The sequence below is a fragment of the Leptonotus elevatus genome, chromosome 8 (genome assembly GCF_054856555.1).
Source record: "Leptonotus elevatus isolate MCC_2025b chromosome 8, RoL_Lele_1.0, whole genome shotgun sequence".
In the NCBI taxonomy this organism is placed as follows: Eukaryota; Metazoa; Chordata; class Actinopteri; order Syngnathiformes; family Syngnathidae; genus Leptonotus; species Leptonotus elevatus.
In genome coordinates, this window is record NC_141246.1 from 10,889,301 (window position 1) to 10,912,083 (window position 22,783).

Here is a 22,783-nt window from a genome sequence, read left to right on the forward strand (position 1 = left end):
ATGCAAAATGCAGTGTCGTTTCATTATTCTCAGCTTAGGTGTCGATACAGGGTGTAAAAAGTAGATGTAAATGTTTGGCAATTAAAACAAAAATCTCAAGTCAAGCTATATGCGCTGAAGCTTTTTTTTGCTGTATCAATAAATGTCTGCGCTCTGCTGCCATTACCATCCATCTGCTTTCAATTACTACGGTCCCTGACACAATTGTGTCTTTTTTTTTTTTTTTTAAGTCACAGTTTGTAGAAAATGGCCTGTTCGTTGAACTTTGAATTCAACCATGATGGTATGCAGTGACATCACACAGAGAGGGTTTCACTCCTAACTGTCTTCGCTTTTAAATGCTCCGGACTTGACAGTCTTAATGTTTTGGATGCCGTGGAAACCCCCCCCCCCCCCCTCTACAAAAAACAAAAAACTTTTTAAACTCAGTTTTTTCTAGGGTCCAACTGACTTTTGAGTCAGTACATTTTAAGAGTATAAAAGCAATCATAATATATATAATTTCCGAGAACACGATGTAACACGAAGTGCAGATTTACAGGATTGGAAACAAACGGGGACCTCACCGACTGACACCAGCACACAAAAAATCCAGTTGACAGCAAATTGCGGCGCGAGTGATAGCAGCGAGCATATCACCGTGGCAACTTCCAACTGCAGCTCAGGCCTGTATAGGCGCCGGTGTTTACAAAATAACAGTCTGGCTTAACTGACTTCTATTGAGCTCATGTTATTGTTCAAGCAAAGGCTGTGATTATGGAGCTGGAGGGAGCGAGGCCGTTAGTGCTTGTTTCACTCGTGACATAATACAGATGTAGTGGATTTTTGCAAATAATGTTTTTAGAAGCTCGCCAGCAGTCAGCCAAGTGCATATCCACTAAAGCTTTTCCCTACCTGTGTTGGATGAGAGAGAAAAGCTCAAATGAGCACGGGTCTTCTTTTCTTATGACAAAAGCATGTTTTGAAAGCAGGCTCAGCTCATCTCTGCCCTCAGGCCGGAGATCTTTCAGGGGAGCCCACACGGTCGGAGGTGGTCGTCGGCGCAGGCCAACAATGGCGGGCTTTGTGCTGCTGGAGGTGGGATGAAGGCAGATAACATAATAATGACTTCCTCTGCTTCATTTGCTGAGAGGGCTTTTTTGACTTGTAACGTGAGCTTCTCAACCTGGAAAAATCAGCATCCCACATATTGTGGATCACCCCCAAAAAATAGGAATGGAGCAAGCGCATAAAAACACACACAAAGCAGATTTCGGTTTTATCTGTCAACGGTCTTTGTTTTACATTGTAAACTGTCATTTTTAGTCTTGTCTTCAAGACACATTTTTCCCTTTGTGACAATACTGAAGTGAAATTTGAAAGGTCCATTTCTTCCCCTCCAAGTAAAATCTCAAACAAACGTTAATGTAGCATGAAAGGACTCCAGGCGAGGCAGGAAAGTAAAACATTCCGAAAGGTTGTCCAATTTAGGAATGGTGCAAATGTTACTTAAAACATTGTCTGGACAGTTGATAAATGCTTTATTATAGCAACATTTTGACTCAAGAAAGGATGCCCTCATTTTGATTTCGGAACAAATCGGAGGTTGACTGGCCGTCATCACTGAATGGCATGTAATCGGCCTTTTAGGTTGCACAAATGATGCTTATATATGTTGTGAGAGCATACTGGGTCCGCTTTTAACACCAATTCTGAGTCAGTGGCGTGTTCTGTTCATGTCCCAACTTGTGAGAGACCTCCACAAAATAGCCATTGTGCAGAGAAGTGCTTATTTGGGAAGATATTAGAGCAGCAGCTGTCACAGCTGGAAAGTCTTCTTTTAAATGGTGAACATCCCAGCAATCTTTTCCCAGTGTAGCAAGACTGGAAGTTCAAATCTATTTAAAATGCTGCCGTTGACACAGCCTGCTTCGTGATGGGAACATGCTTCATTTTCTTTAAGTAGAGAGCCCTTTACAATGATAATGTGTTCCCCCATAGAAAATCTATTTCTCTTCAATTCTATTTCTCAGATATGGCTTTTAATTGGACTATTCGTTCTATATTTCTTTTGAAATTTCTATTCACATTCCCACTTACCACCATTTCCACGCCCTTCAATACAAAACTTAAGCAGTGTAGTGCACCATACATTTGAACATTCCAAATGAGTTCCAGAGTATTTTTTTCTTTCTCCTTCTTCTTCTTCTTCTGTCTTTTATTTTATTTTATTTTTTTAATGGACACTGCAGCACATTGCGGTCCCATCTGGAGCAGCAACACTTACAGCAACACAAAAAAAGCCCTCATGACTTAATCAAGCAAATATGTCCTCACCTTCTATCCCTCCAAAAGGCTGTACAATCCTGCTGTGACTGCAACTTTACTTTTATCATAACTAGCTTAAGTACAGAATAGCCAGTGTCCAGATGCTTGAGTAATACCATAAAAAATGTTGGATATCAATTCGGAAGGACAGAGAACAGATTGCGTCGTCTGCTGACATGCCATGAATCCGTCATTATTATTATTATTATTATTATTTATTTATATTTTTTTAAGTGTCCGGCAGTGTTTATCACGAGGAATACAAATAATGCATATAACAGTACTCAGTTTGGACAATAAATGATGATGATTATTAATAATGTTTATAAAGAACATTCTACACACAAAATCGAGACTTGTGACTTTTTGTTTGTTTTGTTTTGGACTAGTATTTGTATTTTTTTTTAAACAATGCATTATGTAATTCTATGAGATTTTCTTCAGTTTAAATTTTTTTAGGCCCATTTATTTTGTTTCAGTGCTCTACACAACCATTTTTGTAGGAAAAAAAAAATCCACTGTCACTTAATTATGACGTCATCCGCGTCCGACCTATTCTTCCTTCTCTTCCCTGGTTGGTCCAAGCTTAATGTCGCTTAATTAGCCTCACCTGCACGTATTTGTCCGTGGACACACAAGCGGAAGCGTCAACGAACTAGAGATGTATTGCGACGAAGAAAGGAAAAACTACATCTTGTTTTTATTTATAGTAACCATTTACTTGTTCCACCTCTGTGGTTCTGTACCACCAACACCGCGGGGGAGCCGTATTTCCGCCCACGAAGCCCACGACGAGTCATCTTTAACCGAACAGGGAGGGGCCAAACATGATGTGTCGAAAGGCAACCTTGATGAGCTCCTTGTACAGGGAAGAACAATGCACGAATCTAGCAAAAGTGCCTATAATAAGTTTTGGTCTCAAGCTGAAGCGTTTCGTGAAGACTCCAGTAAATCCAAACCCAATGAACCTGCTCCCCGGAAGAGCTTGTCATGGACTTGGACCAAAGGTAAAGCCATCAGGCCACAAAGCTTGTCCGACACAGAAGATGGATTTCAAAGTGATTTCACAGGTATCATCTTCTTCATTATAGAATTAAATGCTATTATGTTCCCATGAGTCCATTTCACACATTCATTTTTTTTATGCACTGTATATAATTTTGATTATGTACTAGGGTTTTCTGGTGTTCCGGGGAAAGTCTTGGTATCATCATCTGACTCGGTTCCACATGCATCTGAGTGGCTGGCGATGAAGCCCGTGCTGCTGTGTGATCAGAATTTCATGAGCTTCACAGCTTCAGGACAAGGATTCTCACAACTCTTAGTGGACAAAGGTCAAATATATTTCATGTATTCTTGTACTTATCAAGGGTTAGCATGGACTGGCGCAGTTTGTTTGGGCTGCCAAGAGGAGAAATAGAACATGTAAAAATCAAATATGCTGAATGTTGCTGTTCCACTTATTTGTATGTTTATAGTCACCTATCATAACAAAGACCTTATCATTCGGCGAGATCCCAACAGAATGAGCATTACAACGTTGGCCACCCAAACGTCTTTATCGCTGAAAACAAGGCTACTGTTGTCTAATTTCAAGGCATAAAAACGGTGCTAACGCAAATTGTTAAGGGTATTAATTGTTTATCACTAGAAACTATGCAGTGTGCAACACACATACTTTATTGCATCACTCCCAAGTAACTACTGACTTAGGATACTGTCTGTTCTGAACGCACATGAGATTCATTAGTCATATTCAAAACAGTCTTTTTTTTTTTTTTATTTTTATGAAATTGATTATCCATTCACAATATGGTGGCAAATCGATTAATGACGTCTTAACCAAAGGATATTAACATAACTCCCCTCCAAGTTAACCATTTCCACTTTCTCTGAACAGGAAGAGCCTCTCCCGTCTCTCTGTTGCATCTAGCTCTGTATTGCGGTTACACAGTGAGGACATCATGGAGTGACCTTCAGATGATGGTGCCATATGATGCATGCTACATTACCCAGGAGGTACCCTTCACACAGTCCTTCCTCACTTTGCTCGGTGTGCCCTTGACCAAAAAAAGCTGCTCCTCTGCTCTCCCAGAACGGCAGTTACGTGCTCCCCATGCTATGGTGGGGCAACCCACTGAAGCTCTCCTGCCCAGTGCACATGCCTACGACTGCGTCGTCTATCCCTGACGTCCTCTGCTCTCCTTATGGCATGGCGGTGCATCTATACCAGCAAGAGAACAATCTACCAGTGCTGGGAGTTCTTGGTTTGTAATTGTATTTTATCCCACTGGGTTACGTTTTTGCATAGTCATCTGTTGTAAATATATTCCTAACACTCCATGAGCTTCCAACATTGACCCAAGAATATTTCTAGATTTGATTGAATTTGACACTTATTATTTTACTGGTTTTTATTTCCATGATTCTTTGTGTTAATCAGATGAAATAATTTACAATGTGGTTGCAGCTATTATTCAGTTATTTTCATACACATGACACAGCATTAAATGCAGAAACACTGTGGAGAGAGAGAAAAAGAAGATTCAAACTACTCGGGCTGGGTTTCAATTCTAATTTCCTCAATCGATTCAAATTAGACTCACAAGAGTTCAGTTCGATTAAATGTCGATTTTTGCCGATTCGATTTGATTCCCTTCACTTCAGTCCGATATTGATTAATTATGGAACATCAGATTTTCTTGAAAATTAAGGACATGAAAGAAAAAAAAAACTCCACAAACATTCAATTGCAAATAAAATTTTGTGGAGGCAATGACTGGTAAAATGATTTAGTTTATTAATGAAAGTAACATGTGTTAAAATCACTAATATTACACGAACATTGACATCTGCAAGGGTGAGATGAAAATATTTTCTTAATTGTAATTCAAAATATGACTGAAAAAGATTCTGAATTGTCTTAAAGTGCAATAAGTCAGGTCTTTCATAAATGTAAGAAAATACTTTTAAATTAATGTGAACAGTACATTTTAAGAAAAGAGTAAAATACAAAAAAACTGTTTTATGAATTTATGGGAAAAAAAGATTGAAGTAATTGTTTCATGGTTTTAGGAATCAATATCAGGCATGAAAAGGAAGATTGATTCAATATCGATGATTTGATTGATTGATTGATTTTAAACCAAGAGCCCTACTCAGGATTGTGTTTTCCTAACAGTACCTCAGCTCCCAACATTGACCCAAAAATATTTCTAGATTCTAATTAATTTGCCACATATTGTCAAAGGATTACAGCTCATTTACTGGGTTTTATTTCCTTGATTCTTTGTGTAAACCACATGGAGTAATTTACAATGTGGTTGGAGCTATTATTCAGTTATTTTCATACACATGACTCAGCATTAAATGCAGAAACACTGAGAAAAAGATGCTGTGCTGGTGGAGTGTTGTGCAACGCTGTGAGGAAAAAGGACAGTATTTATAATACCTCATTATTTATTGTCCAAATGTAACCTTTTCCTGACTGACAAACTCACAATGCATTTTGCAGTCAACGGAGGTTGGGCTCCATTTGTGTCAGCCGAGTGTGCATACCGCGTTGACTCCCAACCAGAGGAGCTTATCCTCTTCGTCCCATTCTTTGCTCCTTGTCTCGGTGTAAGTTGTCCACAAAAAAAAATTCCACTGTCTGTTGCAACAAACTTTCGAAACTGAATATGTTCTTTGCATGTCTTTTTAGGAAGGATTCAAACTCAAAATTGTTTTTGATGAGCAAGAAATTATCCTGTCCTGCTCTATCTCTCCTGGCCATCCCCATGTACCATACATTAATAATCCTTCGACTCCGCCTCCATCTTCAGCCCAAGAGCCAATTGCTCAATTTCCTGATTACCACCACGCTACCGACGCTGGCTTATTATACCCACAGATTCCGCAGCACTCCTCTCCTGACATTACACCTTGGTTTTCACCAGCGAGTCCTCCCGAGGGCCCGCGCCCTCATTTTCCCTACCCCTCAACTGCTGGACCGTCAGCTCAGGATCCGATTGCCCTACTTCCTGGTAATCCACACCTTACTTACCCAGGGTCCATAATACCCCCCACATTTCCCCACGTCGACCGTCCGGGCTCACAGGCTGCCATGCCATGGTTCTCTCCAGCCAGTTCTCCTGCTGCGCCTGGATTTTCATCCCAGGACCAGATTGCCCAGCATCCCCATTATCATCATCATCCTCACATGATTTACCCTGGCTTTCTATCACCCACTTTTCCCCAGGTCTACCCTCCTGGCTCCAAGCCTGTCAGTGCCCCTCATATCTCCCAAGACAGTGAACCTGGAACTCTGCTTCATCCGTTCCAGTACCCCCAAAATCCTATACCACCTCCACCCCCTGCACCGTCAACGCAAAATCAGATGTCTCAATCTCCAGATAATTTCCGTCGCATTTACTCTCATTTTCCGTCTCCTCATTTTGACCAAATCTCTCCGCCTGCCTCCGAGCCCGCCCGTCAACCTGCTGCACCTCAAGCTCCCCACCCACCCACAATTCTGGATTATCTTCAGATACCTTCCTATTCTTCGAAGCCAGGACCACTTCCTCCCCCTTCCAGTCCACCAAAACAGCCGCCAAGGCCACATTACCAGCTTCCATCCAATGTATATGACTATAACAACCCATATGAACCATCTTTCTACCCAGATCACAATCTACTTCCTCCTTCCGCTCCTGCTGTTCCCAGCTATCCTTTTCCCCAAGAACCCATTTTCTTCCGCGAGGAACATCAGCAAGCAAACTGTGACCCTTACGCTGGCGCACTTTGTGGCGCCTACCAGTACCCTTATCCTTATAACTATCCAACCTATTCGCCAATGCACCCCGCTGTTCCCCAGCATCTGACTGAGCCGCCCGCACCTACGCAAAAACCTGCGCCTGGCAAGACTTCAATTAGACCCCCCGCTATTCCGAAGCCCAAAGTCTTCTGCTCCTCCAATCAGATGCTTGTCCATTTCCCACCTGGTCCGATATCTGGAATTGTTGTTAAAGGTGCGTATGTACAGTACGCTATACGTATGAAATGCATCTGGTTACAATCAGCTCTGCGTGAGTTTAATTTGCTGCAGGGGAACTGCTCTGTTGCATATTTCAATGGGGGAAGGGAAAACGTTTGGATGTGGTCCAGTATAAGAAGATATATAGTGCATGTTCCAGTTTGAGCGTGCACAAATGAAAACACTAGTAACTGTCTCCAATTTTTCAGATGCACAAGGGAATGAAATGAGTGTCCAGGATGCTCCAAAGCACTGTGGGTATTCTGCCAACGTAGGAAAAGATGGCAAAATCCATTTTAGCCTGCAGTTACACACACGCTGTCACATGAGTGTGCAGGCAAGTATTAACTCAAGAGTTCACACTGAGAACGCAACGTTTTTGCGTAATTGATCATTAACTTGTTTATAAACATTTTGTGTCAAAGGATAACATGTTCTTCATAAGCGTCATCTATGTGACTCAAAGTGGCAAAACGGAGGCTCGGTTTTATTGTCCGGGTGCCACTTCTTCATCTGGACAAGGTACTTTTGTGTGCTCCTCAAAGGCTATTTTATGGCATCTGCAGTAGTGTTAATATTATCAGACATTTTTAAATTTAGTCTGTTTAGTTAGGATGTATCAATAACGGCGATATCGCAATATTAAAACTGCCACAATATCATTGTCATCAAAGTCAGATTGATTTACATTTGTGCAGTTCTAGCACCCTCTGGTGGCTAGTTTTTTAGCGCAGTTTAATTTTCACAAGGCTTGTTTTGGCCCTTCTATGTTTAAAATCCACGCTAATGGTCAGTTGAAGGGGAACGTAATATGCTTGTGGAGCAACTCGATGTTTGCGTGCATTAGCAAGTAAGTGCCTCAATATTAAGTGTTATTAGAGATTGTAGGTTGTTTATATGCATTTCTGTTATGTACAAAAGCACAATATTGTTTTTTAGTATCAACTCATTTTTTTACAATATTGTAATCTCCCCACACTATCATGATAATTATCATACTGTGGTGTTTAGATATCGTTACATCCCTAGTCTAAGTGCCGTTTCAATCACGATTGTTAGTTTTGATCATAGTCAACCTCATCCTGTTTTTATTTAGTATTCTATAAATTTAGCATTTTATTCATCTAGTTTTAGTCAACAAAAACTGTCAACATTTTAGTCAGGACAATTATTTTACCCCTGTATATTTTTTGTCAGCAGATAATTTTGAAAATTTGGGATCTAAAACTATTTCACTCAAAATGTTCTCTCATCTTTTTGGTGAAAACAACTTGACGCACAATTACAGTGTATCAACAAGTGGCTACTATGGCTCTGCTATGAGCTAGTAAATTAGCCAGCATTAGTTAGCGGTCGGATTGACATTGTTACCCCTTGAATTAATGCTATGTGATAACTAACATGTACTTCTTTTTTTTTTCTCGTCTTGGTTCAAGAAGTTAAAACGTCCATAGATTTTAGTCCAGTTTTTATTAAGTGAAGTACATTTTCGTCTTGTCTCCATTAGTCGAAGAAAATGCATACTGATTTAGTCCCAGCTATTGTTTATTATTGAGGGTTTTAGTCTAGTCTAGTTTTCAAATATTTTTGTTTAGTTTTTGTTAACAAAATGAACGCTAATTGACATTTCTTTCAACTGTGAAAATGACCTTTTATCATGATTTTGTAAAGATTGCAACCTTCCCCGGGACCAATGGCTCCCCTGTGAACAAGGTCCGCTATCTCGGGCCTCATGTCTCTCTATGGGCTGCTGCTTCAGCAAGCATCCCCCTGCCTGCTACTACCGCATGGATGGTGAGTTTGTGTCTGTGTCCCCACCAAAAGCATTTTCACACCGCTTAGCAGGGAGCACTTGAGTTCCTTGGGTGCAAAATTGTTAGCATAACAGCTGCTGGATTTGTAGCGGCACAATAAGGGCAGCAAACTGCCAGCAGCATTGAATGTGAAAGGGTGTAATAGACCTTGGGTCTTATCAATGGCCTCCTGAGCGTTGTGACCTTTAGTTCGCCTGACCTTTACAAAACCATGCATGTACTCCAGTGTGTGTGTGTGTGTTTTTTTTTTCTCTTCCAGAGTGCACAGTTGACCGCCACTTTGTCTTCTCTGTGCCCGCATCCCTCACGGAGCCCCCTCTCTCCCCTGACCTGTTGGGGGTTGCCAACAACTCCACCTGTAAACCAGTGAAAGTGACTTATGACTACGCCTTGTTCAAGATCCCCATGGATGGCTGCGGGGCTCGCAGAATGGTGACTTTTATTGAGTGGAACATCCTTTGAATATTAAAATGCTGAATAAGAACAAGCTGTTTGGGGATTCTTTGATGCTGGAATAGTTGTGTGTGTGTAAACGGTGTGCCCTTTCTCTGCCCTAACAGGAAGTTGGGAAAACTTTGATCTATATGGTGGAAGTCGTCAACACGGTTCAGACTATCAGCTTCAATTATGGCACCATCACGAGAGATTCTCCCGTCAGGTCAGACCAAGTTGCTTTTTTATTGATTTAGATGTTACATGTGAACTGGACAATACAACAACTTTGCTTTTACTTAGAACTTTTGTGAAGGCTTCTACGGTGACAATAAAGCAGAAATATTGCGGAAATGTGTTATCAGTGGGAGCAACTAGGTACAGAAATGTAAAAGCATCTCGCTTTCTGTACAGCATATATTTGAAATGCCGCTCTGTCAAAGATGACGTTTCGACGTCTCCAATTTTTTTAATTTTGACGTCATCACTTCATGGCAAAGATAAGGATGGAGGAGAATAAATGTGATTTAATGTTAAAGGGCATCATGCGCAAATCTTATGCCAGTAACCTCTCTTACATTTTGTATGTATTGCATACAATACTGTCCGAAATCTAATGCAGATTTTTTTATGTTTTTTGCATCTTGTTGTACTTTAAAGTCCTCTGAATTTGAACAAGTACTAAAGGAGAAAGTATTGTAAAACAGTAAAATTCTGTGTCTGTAATTCAGATCTTTGTTGTAAGCGTTTAACATACCAAAAAATAAGCACCGTAAATGTCGTAGAGTACATTTTACTCTAAAAATTGCCTTTTTGGTCCCCCCTTCCCAAAAAATAATCAATTGCAACAATTGGAGGTGATAAAACCTCACAGTAAATTTTGTACATGAGCACATTTTACTCTAAAAATTTGGTCTCACTTTGAACCGAGTAAAATATGCAGAGTAAGTTTTACTCAAAAAATAATTTTACCGTGTACAAGAGAATTTGCCTATCTCATGAAAAAAAACCTATTAAAACATTTTCATTCAGAAATTCCCTATTCCCTATAGAAATTGGGAGCCAGCCAATCTACTCCCTGAGCCACTCTTACTGTGTGTTAGCATATCGCTCGTGTCAGCTAGAATTTCCGATGTGTTTGGTCTCCTTTTGGATATTAGCAAACAGTAGGAGTGGCATAGCTCAGGAGGTAGAAGGGCAGTCTCCCAAGCTGAAGGTCGTGAGTTTGTTCCTCAACAGTTGTGTAGCTTTTTTTTTCTAAACAAAAAAAAAAATCCCTTCTAAAATTGACTTAGAATTTGAGTGAAAAAAACGCTTTTTTTACTCTGCAAATTTTACTCTTCCAAGTGTAAATTTTACTCTGTTTAGAGTAGGGCCAAATATACTATTTTTAGAGTAAAATGTACACAATTTACTATGTAGTTTTATCACCTCCAATTGTTGCAACAGCCTCATTTTTTTTCCTCCATGCTTGGTTACAATGAAACAAGTCCTCCATGTCCAAGAAGCTCTGCCCTTCATTTTATTGAAGTTGAAACTTGATGATACACATGTTTCTGTGTCTTTACTCACCGGCAGGTTGCTTGTGGAGTGCAGGTTTGTACCAGGCAGTGCTTTAACAGTGAGCTACTTGGTTAAAACTCCCACCCTGGGACCAGCCGTCCAGACCCAGGGGGTGTTTGGTGTCCAGCTCCGCCTGGCAAAAGGTAGGCAGACAGATTTTTTTTAATTATATATTATATAAAATATTACTTTTTTTTTTTTTTTTGCTTTTACAGCAAAATTGAGATTTGTGAGTGCAACAAATCATTTGAATCTCCTCCCTCCATACCAATGCGCCCTCTTTCAGATGCTCAGTACACGAGCTACTACCCACAGTACCACCAGCCCCTGCAAATGTTGCTGGGGAAACCCCTCTACCTGGAAGTGAGGATGCTCAACGCCCCGGATCCCAATTTGAAGCTGTTGGTGCACTACTGCGTGGCCTACTCGCGCTCCGGAAGTTCAGTGTGGGTGCTGCTTTACAACGGGTATGTTGGAGTACCTCGTGTGGCAGCTTTACAGTCACAACAAAAAAAATGAAACAAAGTATTTATCTGTAATACCTTTTTACCTGTACCAAGATGCCCCAATCCCTTGGATCCGACCTCTCAGGTTGTACTGTCTGATCCCCAAGCTCCCTCCCCTCATGCTCAAACGCGCCGCTTCACCATGAGCACCTTTCAGTTCCTTCCTGAAGGAGACATCAAAGACCTGAATGAGGAGGTAAGGAGGACTACAAGCGAAAATGTTAGCTGTGACCGACATCGTATTAACTGTACTTCATTTCAGGTTGACTTCATGTGTTCGACGGAAATCTGCTCGACACTTAACGGTCCGTGTGTCGAGGGCTGTTTTGGTCGTTGATGGTGAGTAAAATGGTTACACCCCGTCGACCCTGAACAAACCCTATTAATCCTCGCTGAAAACGACAAGAGGGCCAGTCGTGGCTGCTCTTATCTATGACAGATGGACAATGATTTAGTAATGAGAGCTGTGAATTATTCATCAAGACTGATCCATTTCCTGTTCTTAGGTTTGAGGCATGGAAGACACTTGAAGTTAACTGCAACGACCTGGCCAGATGCCCTAACAGCGTTTGTTAGAAAGACATTTGTATTTTTTTCATCCTGATCACGTATCTTGTGTTCTCTCTTGCAGGCAGTAGATACTAGTCACTTAACCGCCAATAAAAGTTCTCCAAGGGCACGAGGGGTGTGTATTTGTCTGTTAAGATTGGGCACCACCTTCTGTTAAAACTGGAAGTGGTACTCTATTAAAAAGTGAGGCATTATTTACACAAGCATGTGAGCTTGTCAGGAGTTGAACAGGAAAACTTAATTGCGTTTCGTGCAGATTCTAGAAAATACCTACGACCTAGCCTGTCTGTGTACCCTACTATAACTCATTGCTATACTTCTGCCAAGTGTAAGATGTATGTGGCCCATAACTGGCCCTAGATGTCTACTCTTCATCTTCATGATGATTTGTATATGCAGGGCTTGTTGGGCCCACTAGCACCCGCCCCGCCCCCAAGCCGGTTGCCAGGTAAACAATGGAGAATTTGAAGCCGTCCCCTCCACTCGTAAATAATTTCCTGTGCATTCGAGTCGCTGTTCTTAAACTTCTGTACTGATTAGCCCTAGCAGCCTTTTGTTTTCAAATTCATGAATGGGAGGGTCGTGGGCCACGGTCCTTGGGTGTGTACGTATGAGTAAGACAATCAGGACTTGGGTGAGGTTCAGGAAAAGTTTTCTAGCAACATATGAATGTCTCCAGGGCTTACGTTAAGTATTGGAGACATCTTGTGTTCGTTCAGCTGTAACACTTGTGACTGGGAGAATTTGTTTTTGTAGGGTGTGGAACTTATGGCCCCTGAGGCCATTAAATTTGTTTGGTCGTTGCATCATAGTTTTTAATTTATTTTAGTATTGCCCTCTGAGGAATTTTTTAAAACTGAAGTCATCTCCCACAGGAAAAATGTTGTACATCCATGGTGTAGATTATTTATGAGGGGAATGTGTATACATTTGATATATATATATATATATATATATATATATATATATATATATATATATATTATTTTTTTTTTTTTAACTTATCCATCCATATATTTTCTGCACCAAGCAGATTACACCCTAAACTGGTCGCCAGTCAGTCATAGGGCACCCATATAGACAACCATCACTGAGTGGGAACTGAACCCACGCGCATCAAAGTCGGCACTAGAACCGAAAGTAACTAACATAGCAAATAGTCGAGTGTTTAAATGACTGACAGTCAATTTCAACACTTTTATCCGGGTTATATAGCTCCACACTTTGTAGAGTTGAATTAACACTTTTTAAATAGTTAACCATTTTACACTGTGCCAGAGTTACTTACCAAGTCTGGGGGTAGAGTGGTAACACTGCTGAGAAGTGTTTAACAACCTGGTTAGTGTTAGTTTCACTCACAGAACTGTTAAAATATTTAAATTACAATTATTTTAATAATTGCTACAACACCATGACACAAATGAGCTTTAATTACCTTTAATTTAAACTCTGCATTATAATCAAACGGTGTTAAAAATATACTTGCTGTGGTTTTTTTAACTGCAGCTTTAAAAGAGCTCTGTGGTCAACCTACAGTTTTATTACTACAGAAGCCTATTTAAAATTCATGTGCGATTGCAAACACTTACGCTTAATGTATAAATTGCCAAAAGACACAGAGCTCCCCGAGATCATTTTTGAAAGAAACTTTGCCCTGAATTTGCGATTTTGCTGCACACTCATTAGCCTCTCATGGTAGCCTTTGACCACTGGGTGTCATCCAAGCAATAAAAATACCAGAGGAGCACAAGGCAAGGCTCCATGCTGCATTACTCAACACTGGGCCTCGGTCCTCGGTTGTGTAAGAACTTGGGGAATTGTATTTTCAAGAGCAGAGCCACGGGGCGTAAAAAACACAAGCTCTAATATTGAGAAAAACGCAGGAGTGGAAATGGAAAAGAAGCTAAGGCGGAATAGGCTTCCAGTATGAACATCTGTGTCTTTGAACAATTGGGTTCGACGCCCTCCGCCCCTCGCATAAATGTATGGAGGCACTGCGGCACATTGCGCACACTTGCGGGCTGCGTGGCTCTGCGTTCAAAAGGCGAGCGGAAGACGGGAGGAGGGGAAAGACTCGCCAAGAGGGAGGGGAGGTCGGTTTCCTTTCCCCCTAGCACACGCCGCTAGAACGCACCGGGAGAGAGCGGGAGAGAGAGAGAGAGAGAGAGAGAGAGAAAGAGAACACACACTCTTGACGGAGGCAAGAACACAACCGCGAAGGAAAAAAACAACCGCGTCCGTCGTCAGCCTTTCTTCCATGCGGGGGGACACTCGCGGACTATTATGGGGGCAAGAGAGCGCTCCTGACCGGGCTCGACTTGCGTGAACCTCCGCTCTTGTGGTTCAAGTCTACCAGGAAACATTAGGCGACATGTTGAGGGGCTTTTTCGTCTTGAGGTTGCGGTAGGATGTTGTGCCTCTGAAACGAGCGGCCCTCACTGTAAAACGAAAGGAGAAAAAAAAAGGCATATTCCTAATGGACATTTTGGCGGTAGGCAGCCATTTGTTGTGATCGCTGCTGATTTATTTGGTTTGTTATAATCAGACATAGCGTAGGCCTCTTTTAAAGGCGGCGTCACCGTAAATAGTAGGCGCTATATTTAAATATCTTTACCGTACTAACTCACGTTTATTTAATCTGTGCTTGACAGGGGCTCATTCAAAGGCCTGTGCATTTTTAACTAGTTAATTTACCCTTCAGTTACAAGCACAAAGTGTGAAAACAACCGTGGGCCCTCTGATAACCTCCATAGGGGAGAAATAAGAACCATTTTTTTCTCTCAATGTTAATGTCGACTGACGTTGCATCTATCATGCTGCCCGTGTCCCGCGGACTTATGGAGCGGGATAGAGAGCTAGAAGCCCTGGCCGGAGTGCATCCCAACGCGGGCGGTGCTCCTGCTGCTGTCCGGGGAATGAAGCGAGGAGACCCGGAGCCCGATGGGCAGACAGCGGCCTCGCTGCTCGACTCGACAGGGGCTGAGTGCAAGCGCCCCCGAATGGATGGCTCGGGAGGGATCGGCGAGGTTGGACAGGTAAGGAAAACGTGCTAAAACAGGCAAACGTTTCTTTTGCTCGGTCTTGCTTTTGTTTTTTTGTCGCCGGTAAGGGGTCACAAATGGGCCAAGTTTCCTAACAGTAAAGCTGGAAACCCCTCCACACGTGCTCCTGGGGAATTGCAAAAATGACCCTGCGCAGAAACACGCAGTTTGCATAGTTTATGTATAAACTAGTCTGTTGTGCTCACTGAGCAGACATTCACTGCTAAATTGGCATTTTAATGGCGTTATTTAGATCACTGTCACAGTGCAGGGAATAATAGGCAATGTCAGTTTTCGTTAATTTAGTAAAACAACAACCTCTTGGCATGAATATGTGGACATTTGTTTTAGAGTTCAAATACACGTTAGTGTTTGCTTGTGATCTTTGAGGGAGCTGGTGTGCAGGCGGGGATATTTGAGGTAAACAAAGCCCTCCAGTTTGACGGTAGGTTAGGGACAACTGTAGTACTCTTGATTCGCCAACCCGTTTTGACCCATTGCTCCACTTTTCACCACCCTCCAGTGCTCCTGATCAGCAAATGCCATTGACCTATTTTCCCTCTGTGTCTGCGTATTGTCAATTTGTACTGTGAAATGGTCAAATATGTCTCTGATAGAGGTTTGCAGTAGAGCGAGACGATACTTTGCTCATCATTATGGTATATTATGTATGTTGGAGTGCTCCATGAGGATGGAGAAAGCTATTTGCCTGCCAATGGAAACGGCTGTAATTGAAGTGAAGTGGTCTGTTTGCTCCTGCTTGGAAAACTAAATGGCTGGTGTTCCATGCAGACCTGCCGTCAGTGAGTGCTGTCAGTAACATAAACTCACTCTTTCTGTGGACGAGAGAGTGCGTGTGTGTGTGTGTGAGAGAGCAGAGAAGCACAGATCAATAGCTTTAGTCTCTAAAATGTATTGAACGTGAGCTTGTTGGACAGTCCGGAAATGAAAACAGGGGGAGTGGAGAGGGCAAAAGAGAAGGCCGCCCTCCATAGCTCCCTCTCTGAACAGATTTTCCCTATCACTGGCAGTAAAGAGGCTTTGTTTCCAGCTAATGGGATCACATCTCATACGAGAGGGAGCTTTATAATCGTACTGATCCCTGAGATCCTTATCTAAGGCTGAGCATTCACACAACACTCGTACTGTTGTATACAAAAATAAGTGATTTGTGCATCAAAGTCATGCTAGGTATCAGTGGTTGCAGTCTTGGTTCTTTACCATTGTGTACATACTGGGTCTTGAGTTTAAATGAACAGACTATTTCCCCCAAAATTCTTTATTAAAATATGTTCTATGCAGCCTCGCTATTCCAAATACGATATTTTGGTTGCATTAGTGGAAGATGAGCTAAGCAGCAAAATCCCAGCAGTTTTGATCAGTATCAGAAGGCGGCTATTTTGCCACTTGCTGTCGAGTGAAAATAACATCACAGTTGCTCAACCAATCGCAGCTCAGCTTCAGCAAACAGGTGGGCTGTGATTGGTCGTTGCCTGAGCAACTGTGATGTCATCTTCAGTCGACAGCAAGTGGCAAAATGGCCGCCCCCTGAGATGAATAAAAACGGCTGGATTTTGCTGCATAACTCATATTCCGCTAATGTAATATTAACCAGATTAGACTAGTGAAATCACATATAACATATTGTCAAGAAATGTTTAGAGTTGACTTCCCCTTTTAAGTAACATAATGTTCTTAATTGCCAAATAAGCAGGGTAAAGTTACCTGCTGGTAATTACTAAAGGTAAAAATACCGGTAATAGATTTGTGTACTCACCATTGAGGACAACTAACGGACACTGTGACTGAGCCTGCAGTTCATATCTCTCTTTATTATTACCAATTTAGCCATATTATTATGCACAGCAAGAACAAATGTGTGTACTGCGATCAGTTCCACTGAGCTGAAGCATCCCTAAATTTGCAGAAGGCTCTGTTTGAACAATTGCAACTTTAGAGCTTCGTAGAACCCCGTCTCCTGCGCGTTCCTGAATGCGGCTCTCTGGATTCATGCGTTTGTCCCTATGAGTGAAAGGCTTAAAAAAAATAATCTTGCGAGATGACGGAAATTATTACATAAATGCATTGTGAAAGGCTATTCTATTAAAGGTGGAAATTAGGTTGAATATGATCAGTTTTCCTTTCGTCTGTAATTCAAGCACTTAAAACTCCATGACATGGCAATAACGTGCACACTTCTGTAAAGGTAAACATCCCAGGAATTTAGAGTGGAAAATATTACCTTGAAGTTCCATGCTTGCTCTCTGCAGCCTCATCTTTTAACTCTTTATTGCTGGCACAAGCCAGGAGATGAACTTTGACCTGAATTGTGAAGCCAACACAATTGGATGCTGTTGCGGTGAAACCAATCTATTTGGTCTTCTGCGATAATGAGACTCTTCCCGGCACTGGTTGGCTCATTTGTCGGAAAGCGTTGATGTCATTTTGCTGTGTGGGTGGCAATGCTACATCAAGTCAACACTGTATTTTGGTTTGCATAAATCACCGTTGCATACAGTTCACGACACAATGCTATTCAAGTCAATTTTGTTTTCTACTGCATCAACAGGGAAGTCCGTCATTTACGTCTCCTTAAGGGTATACATAACACCACCCTGCATCAGCATCCCGAGTCCGCTACTGGCCATTGTTGAGATGAGGTTGTCACTTTCAATATCCATCCGGCATGTCGCTGAACGTCCCATGTTTGTTGTCACTCTGCATAGGAATTGGGCCGTACACGCTCTCTCTTTTGCTTTTTTTCTCTCTCGCCAACATAATAAGGTCTTTCCCGGGTTGACAGCTCTGAGGACAAATGATTTGACTGGGACATAAATGTACACGGGTCACCCTTCTGTATTACTCACTCTGCAGACTCGGCATGCGTTACGGTTATATTTTCTTTTCTTTTTTTCATTTCAATAACCAAAAGAGATTAGGTGGCATTTAGGTAGAGAAATGCGGACGTTAACGGATTTTCCAGTTTTTAAATGGAAAAACGACTCGAGGAGAGGGCAACAGTGCCTATTAGAGGACGGAGGAGGAGCGATGGGCCTGTCCACACATGAATGTTTGGAACCTGTGTGAGTGAATATCGTGACTTTTGTCTAAAAAAACAAAAAACAAATTGTGTCCACGCTGATCCACAAACACACATTCAGCTACTCACAAGCAGAAGTGAATATTTCAAAAATGATAAGCCTAGTCATGATAAATGCGCACACATTAAAAACATATATAAAAAAGACATGTCAATCGTGGATGTGAATAATTCTGAGACAAATCTCTCCCCATTACTATTCTCCGTCTCCACTTATTGCTGCTGGTGAGAAGCAGAAGATTTTGTTGTGAAATATCATGCTCAAGAGCTTCTATAGCATGAACGTAACGTGGTAATCTACCATTGTTGTAAATGTTGGACTTTGCTCACAGTCAGGCGAGAACCATTTCACTTTAGGAAAGGGAAAGTATTGGTTTGAAGGAAGGTAGTGCTCCATCTAGTGGAAAAATAGCACAATCTTTCTGATAACTCCAGCACTGAACAGCATTCAGGAGAAAGTCAAGTCATCTTTAGGAAGAAATTAGAATATATCGGCGTTTAAGCGGCAACGCTGCTGCTGATTGTTTAATTTGAGAAGGGCTAATATTCGCCAACCGATTAAACGGTTGGGCCCTCGTGCTTTTTATATTAGGACAAAATAAAATGGAGCTGACATTTTTATTTATTGCTTTTTTGTAGGGGAGTGAATTGCCTAGTACCTGGCGATTCAATTCGTATCACCATTCATGGGTCACGATACCAATTCATCCCGATCCAAATCTATAAATTGATTATTGCAAAAAAAAAAAAATCACTCAAATTTAGAAAATACTAATCCGTAAACTTGTACATGTACACTAAGATTTGTATGAAAGTGTATTAATTTATCTGAAAATTCAGGCTTATAACTGAGCCACTGCATTTAGCAAACAGGTTGTAGTCTGTTTCATGTTTGAACAGCAATGAAATAAAATATTAAGGCTTAATGTTCCATTAATATAACATTCTTCCATGCTTAATGTGTGAATCCTAACCCAAAGTAAAACGTTTTGTTGAACATTCCCATAAATTATTATTATTATTTTTTTATTGATTCGGCCGCATATCGAATCGATTCGAGAATTGTGCACTGTAATATCGCGATATATTGCCGAATTGATTTTTTTCTAACCCCCCTACTTTTTTCTTTTTTTTCCAAGTTGTGTACAGTAGTCATTTTGAAAGCTAAGTATCCACCTTTCAGATTTAGTACCATGACATTCACTTTAACATCGTGTTTATTGTACGCTTGGTTCTAAACAGTTACTCATAGCAGCTTCCAAAATCCACTTCAGATTCTTGCAACACTGTCTCAAAGTCAGTTAAAGTGTGTTTGTTGTGAAAACGTCAGAAGTATGTGGCGTAGACTGAAGTCAAATAAACTTGAGGTCGCTGTTTGTCCGCTTAGCAGATAAGTGCTCTGTGGATAAAACACATGCGCGCTTCCTCTGTCTGGTACGTGGCGTGGCCCGCTTTAGCAGTGATGCAGGATGACTGTCAGAACAGTCAAATATAGTTCTTAAAAGAGTAGCGTTCCCCAGACGCGATGGGAATAGATACGAGTTCTGCGACCAAATTAGATGCTTCACAGGCATTTGCACAGCAACCACCTGAGAGGAACAGGGGGGTCATGTGTTCAAGGCGTTAGTGAAGCTCGGAGAAAAAGATGGTGGGAAGGACAAGTTGGAGGTAAATGAGCTTTTCGTCATATAACTTCCTCCTCACCATCTGCTCACTTTGTATTTAATGATCCTTCCAACCACTTAAAAAGTAGCGAGTAGCTCAGCGACCTGTGTATGAGTGGCACACATTCAAGACAATCCTTGTGCTAAGAATACGATAGAGATTGATTAATTATCTTTATCCCAAGTGCTACTCCTCACAGTTGCTAATGTTAGCTAAAACTAGGGCTATTCAAAGGTATACATTTTGCCGAAGGTAGGGATTTTCACTCTACCGTTGTTGGTACCGGATGTGATCGGGCTGCCAGATTGTATCGGGGTCGCCTACCGATGGTGTCACGCTACAGGATTGGCTGGAGATTTTCTGTTTACAATTTGTTCAATAAAGTTAATTTGAAGAGAAAAATAATAATCCGGTGGACGTCAAAACATTGGAAAGAAAATATTTAAGATGTCATTTTAATAACAAAATGTATGGACTGAAATGGTCAAAACGTAAATAAACCTAAGAATATGAAAGCAGGATACTTGAAGATTTAAGAAAAAAAAATCAAATAGATTGAAGCGTCGTCAAGCTTGCCGATAGTCAGTCAACGAAATGCGCGATTCAGACGTGTTCATTTTCTTTTTGAGCAGCTCACAAATCACAATAAATCACAAAAATAGTCTTAATGATAATAGGACCACGTTAGCAATCTAAACTGACAATATTTGTCACATCTCAGGCAATTAATTTGTGTATTTATCATTTATACAATCTATTTCATTATTTATTCAATATATCTTGCTTTTATATTCTTAGTTTTATTTAAGTTTTTACAATTTCAGCCCGTACATTTTGTTACTTAAATGACATCTTTAATATTTTATTTCCGATGTTTGTCGTCAATTGGATAATTTCTAGCCAATCCTGTAGCGTGACGTGCTCGTTCTGGCAGGCCAATCACATCTGGTACCATCACCGTCTTACAGCATGTCGGTGACGTCATCGTACCTGCGTCCCGGCGTGGCGCACTGCTCGCAGGCGGCCAGCTTGACGACGCCACCTCGAAATTCCATTTAATTGCCAATTAAGGACGCTAAGAAAGTTAATAAGTCTGTGGCAACTAACCACTAACGGGCGCGTAAACAAATGACAGCGTTTGGCGAGCCAAACTGCAGCTGCATTCAAGTACCGTCGGACGTTTCAAACTCGGACAGAAAAAAGTGCATTGACCGTTAATAATTGCAAATATCTAAACAATGTAAGCTTTCTATCAATCTATAAAAGCTGGCATACATTAAGAAGAATGATGGGTGTGATATCACTTTTTTTTTTTTTACTTCATTACAATCAATGGTCCAACTAGTCACTTTTGTTTACAATACCAAACCATCTACTAACTAGGCTTCCATCCTCCATTCTAGTTGTTGGTATGTCAATGAATCAAAAATAAAGAATAAACCTCCTGTTTTATATGATTCTTTCATTGTGTTTTTTTAATCCATATATATTCAATAAAGGACTATGTAAACCAGTATGCAAATTATATTAAAAAAAAAAAACACTTAATTCAATACCGTGATATATACCGTCACCGTGAAAGGGATGCAGTTTATACTGTGATATAAATTTTTGGCTATATCGCCCAGCCCTCGCTAAAACCTTTATTATTATTATTTTTTTAATGCAAACATTTCCAGTGTGTAATCTTCTGACAACAGCCCTCAAATGTTAAAAACAGGACATTGCGCCACCCATTATGATGGAGAAGGACGTACTTACTTTCTCTCCCTGAATATCGCTCGTCAGTCCACGTTGGTAGCTAAACTAATTGATAACATCAAATAGCAATTGAGCTTTGTTCTGCGTTCGTTACCCTGCCAACTAACGATGTGGCGCGTATCTACGTAATGTTTGACATTTCACTGAGTGACAGAACGCAATCTCTCTTTTTTTTTTATAGCTGCATTGCAATAGTGTAACAACTGGAATAAGTAGAATGTCTTATTTCTTGTCTAATTTGCGAGCAACTGTTATTGAGACTGACACCCCCCCCCCCCCCACCCCCCCATTCCTCCTGGAATCAACCACATGACTCCACTCATGTATGAGTCATTGTTTTTGCTCCCACAGTTTCCTCTTGTATTTCTAGCTCAGGTTGTCTCATTCCAATTCCAAATGTTTAGCATTTTGGCAATATCCACTAGCACATAAATCTCCATTGGTCTTTTGATGATTTTAAACCTACGTTTTTATTTCGATTTTCCGCCATTGCTTCAAAATAAGGTTATACTTTATTCATGATATTCAAGCCTCTAAAAGGTGTTCCATTATTTAGGGCTTCTACCTCCCAAAGCCAGTTCACTAAGTGCGTTCTTGGCTCTAAGATTGTCTCACAATTTTTTATTTTTTTTTCCAATCACAGAGCCACTTCCTGTTCCACCAGCTACAGCTCCTGCATTGGGGAAAGTCATGCTCCGTTTTAGTAAAATGGCCCCTTGGGGGGGGTTTCAGTGTGAGATGGCTACAGTACTAATCATCCCAAACTCAAACTGTGATGCGCACAGACCAAAGTGTTTCCCCTGGGGCCAAGCAGGCAAAGGGACATTAGTTCCAGAAAGAAAGATGACAGAGGAAGGACAGAAGCGAGCGATGAAGCGTTGTCTTTTAATCTAACAAGATGAAGAAAATCCTTTTTTCCCCTTCAAAGTGTTGTTGTAATGCTTGCCTTTCTAATGGTGCGTATTAGCATAAAAGCCAGAGCAGTGTTATGAGGGTTGAATAAAAAGACT

At 41.1% G+C, this 22,783-nt stretch overlaps 2 protein-coding genes across 5 annotated transcripts in view; both read left to right on the plus strand.

The window, feature by feature from the left end:
- Window positions 1-2,796: 2,796 nt before the first annotated feature.
- On the plus strand, window positions 2,797-12,306 carry LOC147169731 (uncharacterized). Its single transcript, XM_086081729.1, has 16 exons — window positions 2,797-3,377; window positions 3,483-3,641; window positions 4,208-4,326; window positions 4,403-4,574; window positions 5,822-5,928; window positions 6,011-7,316; window positions 7,531-7,658; window positions 7,747-7,843; window positions 8,993-9,115; window positions 9,395-9,567; window positions 9,696-9,793; window positions 11,146-11,273; window positions 11,417-11,597; window positions 11,691-11,832; window positions 11,899-11,975; window positions 12,143-12,306. Exons 1-15 carry the CDS (start codon window positions 2,969-2,971, stop codon window positions 11,971-11,973), a joined length of 3,417 nt encoding a protein of 1,138 aa, XP_085937855.1. The 5' UTR covers window positions 2,797-2,968; the 3' UTR covers window positions 11,974-11,975; window positions 12,143-12,306.
- A 1,797-nt stretch (window positions 12,307-14,103) lies between these two features.
- rbfox2 (RNA binding fox-1 homolog 2) overlaps window positions 14,104-22,783 on the plus strand; it is a 41,350-nt gene continuing 32,670 nt past the window's right edge. For 2 of the 4 annotated variants that reach the window (XR_015095862.1, XM_086083745.1), the window contains exon 1: window positions 14,104-15,241. Coding sequence is in view for 3 of the 4 variants with exons in the window: in XM_086083745.1 (XP_085939871.1) it covers window positions 14,990-15,241 (252 nt within the window). In the remaining variant the exon portion in view is untranslated. The remainder of the gene's footprint in view (window positions 15,242-22,783) is intronic. The other 2 variants (XM_086083742.1, XM_086083743.1) reach the window with 2 other exon arrangements.

What these genes read in the sequence shown, in the direction of transcription:
- LOC147169731 (XM_086081729.1), top strand. Translation starts at nt 2,969, where the DNA reads ATGTATTGCGACGAAGAAAGGAAAAACTACATCTTGTTTTTATTTATA. An exon ending in CACTTCTTCATCTGGACAAG is followed by an intron (nt 7,844 to 8,992) that starts GTACTTTTGTGT and finishes GATTTTGTAAAG; the next exon opens with ATTGCAACCTTCCCCGGGAC. An exon ending in CTGCTACTACCGCATGGATG is followed by an intron (nt 9,116 to 9,394) that starts GTGAGTTTGTGT and finishes TTTCTCTTCCAG; the next exon opens with AGTGCACAGTTGACCGCCAC.